This window comes from Salvelinus fontinalis, unplaced genomic scaffold (genome assembly GCF_029448725.1).
Source record: "Salvelinus fontinalis isolate EN_2023a unplaced genomic scaffold, ASM2944872v1 scaffold_0521, whole genome shotgun sequence".
NCBI classification, from domain to species: Eukaryota; Metazoa; Chordata; class Actinopteri; order Salmoniformes; family Salmonidae; genus Salvelinus; species Salvelinus fontinalis.
The window spans coordinates 133220-138181 of NW_026600730.1; the positions used below are offsets into that span (position 1 = coordinate 133220).

The window sequence follows — 4962 nt, forward strand, 5'->3', positions numbered from 1 at the left end:
GTCAGGGGATCCAACCAGGTGGAATAGCTGTTGTTATGGAGTCAGGGGATCCAACCAGGTGGACTAGCTGTTGTTATGGAGTCAGGGGATCCAACCAGGTAGACTAGCTGTTGTTATTGAGTCAGGGGATCCAAACAGGTAGACTAGCTGTTGTTATGGAGTCAGGGGATCCAACCAGGTAGACTAGCTGTTTTATGGAGTCAGGGGATCCAACCAGGTAGACTAGCTGTTGTTATGGAGTCAGGGGATCCAACCAGGTGGACTAGCTGTTGTTATGGAGTCAGGGGATCCAACCAGGTAGACTAGCTGTTGTTATGGAGTCAGGGGATCTAACCAGGTGGACTAGCTGTTGTTATGGAGTCAGGGGATCCAACCAGGTAGACTAGCTGTTGTTATGGAGTCAGCGAATGGGTCAGCGAATGGGGATCCAAGTTAATGGTTCTTCAACAATGTTCAGAAATATTGACTGTTCTGTTATTTCTTATTGTAGCTGAGTGAGCTGTGACTTACATCTAAAATGAGTCTCTCTGGGGAGAGAGAGGAGGAGACCACTGCCTCTAAAATGAGTCTCTCTGGGGAGAGAGAGGAGAAGACCACTGCCTCTAAAATGAGTCTCTCTGGGGAGATAGAGGAGGGGACCACTGCCTCTAAAATGAGTCTCTCTGGGGAGAGAGAGGAGGGGACCACTGCCTCTAAAATGAGTCTCTCTGGGGAGATAGAGGAGGGGACCACTGCCTCTAAAATGAGTCTCTCTGGGGAGAGAGAGGTGGAGACCACTGCCTCTAAAATGAGTATCTCTGGGGAGAGAGAGGAGGAGACCACTGCCTCCAAAATGATTCAAGACACCAGTTCTAAGAGGTAAGAGATTAAATGTAAAATATACAGTTATCTTAAAGATATAAACTAAAGAGAAATGTGTTCCCACATTACATAAACTGTAGGTCTACATCATTCATTTAAAAGGCCAACAATGGATGTACCAATTGCAGACTGTAGCTTTAAAAGAAACATCAGGACTTCTAGAAGTTCCACTATACAGTTGTTAAAATGAAGTAGATGAGGTATTGATGTGATATTGATGAGGTGATCTGTCTCCCTGTTTTGTTCAGTGTCCAGACGCCCAGAGCAGAGTCACCTACAACCAGCCTGCTATCAATGAAGAGTGATCAGCCACCTGATTTCAGCCAGGAACCATTACCAGATGACAATAAGGAAGTGGAGAGTTTGGGCAGTGAGGATGCATTAAAGATCACACACAACCTTCTGGACAGAAGAAGTAAGACTGTGTTTCATACAATATAACAAAGAACGGTACAAAGGCCCTTATAAAACACACACACAAACTTATGAGTCCCAACTCTCATTGTTTTCCTACAGGTCAAACTCTGCTGACAGTCCAACAAGACATTAAGGCTAAACTGAAACACAAGTATCAACACATATCTGAAGGAATTGGACACCATGGAAACCAAAGTCTGTTCAAGGACATCTACACAGAGCTCTACATCACAGAGGGTGGAAGTGGAGGGCTCAATAATGAACATGAGGTTAGACAGATAGAAATGGCATCCAAGAAACAAACCACACAAGAGACACCAATCAAATGCAATGACATCTTCAAGCCTTTACCTGCACAAGACAAACCTATCAGAACTGTGCTGACAAAAGGAATCGCTGGCATTGGAAAAACAGTCTCTGTGCAGAAGGTCATCCTTGACTGGGCAGAGGGAAAAGCAAATCAGGACATTAATTTCATGTTTCCTCTTCCTTTCCGTGATCTGAACTTGAAAAAGGTCCAATACAGTCTGATGCAACTTCTTTCCCACTTCTTCTCAGAGCTGAAAAAGATTGACAGCATTGAAGATGGTGAAACCAAAACTGTTTTCATTTTTGATGGTCTGGATGAGTGTCGACTTCCTCTAGACTTCAAAAACAATGAGAAGTGCTGTGATGTCATGAAGCCAACCTCAGTGGACGTGCTGCTGACAAACCTCATCGAGGGGACTGTGCTTCCCTCTGCTCTCCTCTGGATAACCTCACGGCCTGCAGCAGCCAATCAGATCCCTCCTGAGTGTATTGACAAGGTGACAGAGGTACGAGGGTTCAATGATCCACAGAAGGTGAAGTATTTCAGGAAGAAAATCACAGATCAGAATCTGGCCAATGAAATCATCAAACACATGAAGAAATCAAGGAGCCTCCACATCATGTGCCACATACCAGTCTTCTGTTGGATATCAGCCACTGTCCTTGAGATGATGCTGAAAGAGAAAGAGAAGGATGAAGTCCCCAAAACTCTGACCCAGATGTACTCACACTTCATTCTCATCCAAATCATTGTGAAGAACAATAAGTACAACAAAGCCACAGAGACAAACCCAAAGGAACTGTCTCAGTCAGACAAAGAGATGATCCTGAAACTGGCAAAGCTGGCTTTCCAACAGCTGCAGAAGGGCAACCTGATCTTCTATGAGGAGGACCTGAGAGAGTGTGACCTTGATGTCACAGAGGCATCAGAGTACTCAGCATTGTGTACAGAGATCTTTAAAGAAGAATCTGGGCTGTACCAAGAGAAGGTCTACAGCTTTGTACATCTGAGCATTCAGGAGTTTCTAGCAGCAGTTCATGCTTTAGAATCATGTCTGGACAAGAAGGAAAATGTGTTCTCCCCCAAAGCAGTCACTAAGGGTCAAGACAATTATGAAAAGAGCCGACACAAATTCTGGTCATACAAGTTGACGTCCGACAAGTTGACGTCCAACAAGTTGACATCCGACAAGTTGACTTCCGACAAGTTGACTTCCGACAAGTTGACTTCCGACAAGTTGACGTCCGACAAGCTGACGTCCAACAAGTTGACGTCCGACAAGCTGACGTCCGACAAGTTGACAACCGACAAGTTGACGTCCGACAAGTTGACGTCCGACAAGTTGACGTCCAACAAGTTGACGTCCGACAAGCTGACGTCCGACAAGTTGACAACTGACAAGTTGACGTCCGACAAGTTGACGTCCGACAAGTTGACGTCCGACAAGTTGACAACTGACAAGTTGACGTCCGACAAGTTGATGTCCGACAAGCTGACGTCCGACAAGTTGACAACTGACAAGTTGACGTCCGACAAGTTGACGTCCGACAAGTTGACGTCCGACAAGTTGACGTCCGACAAGTTGACATCCGACAAGTTGACGTCCGACAAGTTGACAACTGACAAGTTGACGTCCGACAAGTTGACGTCCGACAAGTTGACGTCCGACAAGTTGACAACTGACAAGTTGACATCCGACGAGTTGACAACTGACAAGTTGACGTCCGACAAGTTGACATCCGACAAGTTGACGTCCGACAAGTTGACGTCCGACAAGTTGACGTCCGACAAGCTGACGTCCGACAAGTTGAGGTCAGACGATGATGATGATTCCGATGATGATGAAGAAGAAAATGATGACGACGATGAAGAGGAGTCAATCCAGTTGTCTGACTTACACAGGAGAGCAGTGGACCAGGCCTTGAAGAGTGAGAATGGACACCTGGACCTGTTCCTCCGCTTCCTTCTGGGTCTCTCACTGGAGTCCAATCAGAATCTGTTACGAGGCCTTCTAACACAGGTAGGAAGTACAACACAGACCAATGAGGAAACAGCTGAGAGAACAGTCAGGTACCTTTCAGACAAGATCAACCAGGAATCCTCACCAGAAAGGATCATCAACTTGTTCCACTGTCTGAATGAACTTGGTGCCAACTCTCTAGTTGAAGACATGCAGACCTCCCTGCGATCAGGAACTCTTTCAGAAACAAGACTAAAACCTGACCAATGCTCGGCCCTGGCCTACCTGTTACTGATGTCAGAGGAGGTGCTGGAGGAGTTTGACCTGAAGACATACAACACATCAAAGGAAGGTTGTCAGAGGTTGCTGCCGGTAGTGAAAACCTGCAGGAGAGCACGGTAAGTTCTGTTATTGAGATTATGTATACAGTATCATTATAATGAATGATTTGTATATCTAACAGATTATCTCCTCTCTCCAGACTGGATCACTGTAAACTCACATATGAATCCTGGGAGACTCTGACCTCAGCTCTGCAGACACCAAACTCCCCCCTGAGAGAACTGGACCTCAGCTACAATGACCTGGGAGACAGAGGAGTGGAGCTGCTCTGTGTTGGACTAACCAGTCCACTCTGCAACATACAGACACTAGTGTGAGTTAACTTTTGTCAATAGGGGGTGCTATTTGCACTTTGTAATAATTTCGTTCCCAAATTAAACTGCCTCGTACTCAATTCTTGCTCGTACAATATGCATATTATTATAATTATAATTACTATTGGATAGAAAACACTCTGTAGTTTCTAAAACCGTTTGAATTATTTCTCTGAGTGAAACAGAACTCATTCTGCAGCACATTTCCTGTCAGGAAGTGAGATTTCTGAAATCGAGGTCCCTGTTCTAGGGTCAGTTTATAAGTCTCCATGTAAGCTATGGGGCTACATGCACTTCATACGCCTTCCTCTAGATGTCAGTAAGCGGTGAGAATTTGAATGGAGTGGATTGCACCATCTGGGGGACTATAAAAGCTCATGGAACGGAAGTACCGTTCTTTTCAACGGGGCGCCTGGCGCAAGAGGGACATCACAATGGCGTCCTGCAAAAGCTTTCGTTTTAGCAGTTCTATATCTCCGGTCATGTTTTTATTCGTTATAGGTGTTAAAGACATCATAAGGCAGTTAATTTAAACCGACTTATAGCAGTTTATAGCAGTTTATTGCGATTTTCTGGGATTTCTTTGTGACGCGCTATCACGAGTTGGACACCTCTCCAGTGGATGGCTATCGTTAGCTGCTATTTCTACAGGAGAAGAGGACATCTTTCAACCAAAAGACGATTGTTCTGGAGAAAGGACACCTTGCCCAAGATTCTGATGGAAGCTCAGCAAATAGTAAGCAGTCTTTATGCTGTTA

At 45.2% G+C, this 4962-nt stretch overlaps 1 protein-coding gene across 1 annotated transcript; it reads left to right on the forward strand.

Annotated features, from left to right (window-relative positions):
• Nucleotides 1-450: 450 nt before the first annotated feature.
• Nucleotides 451-4307, forward strand: LOC129846392 (protein NLRC3-like). Its single transcript, XM_055914321.1, has 4 exons — nt 451-858; nt 1110-1276; nt 1378-3946; nt 4030-4307. The coding sequence occupies exons 1-4, from the start codon at nt 518-520 to the stop codon at nt 4205-4207; spliced, it is 3255 nt and encodes a 1084-aa protein (XP_055770296.1). The 5' UTR covers nt 451-517; the 3' UTR covers nt 4208-4307.
• The last annotated feature ends 655 nt before the right edge of the window (nt 4308-4962 follow it).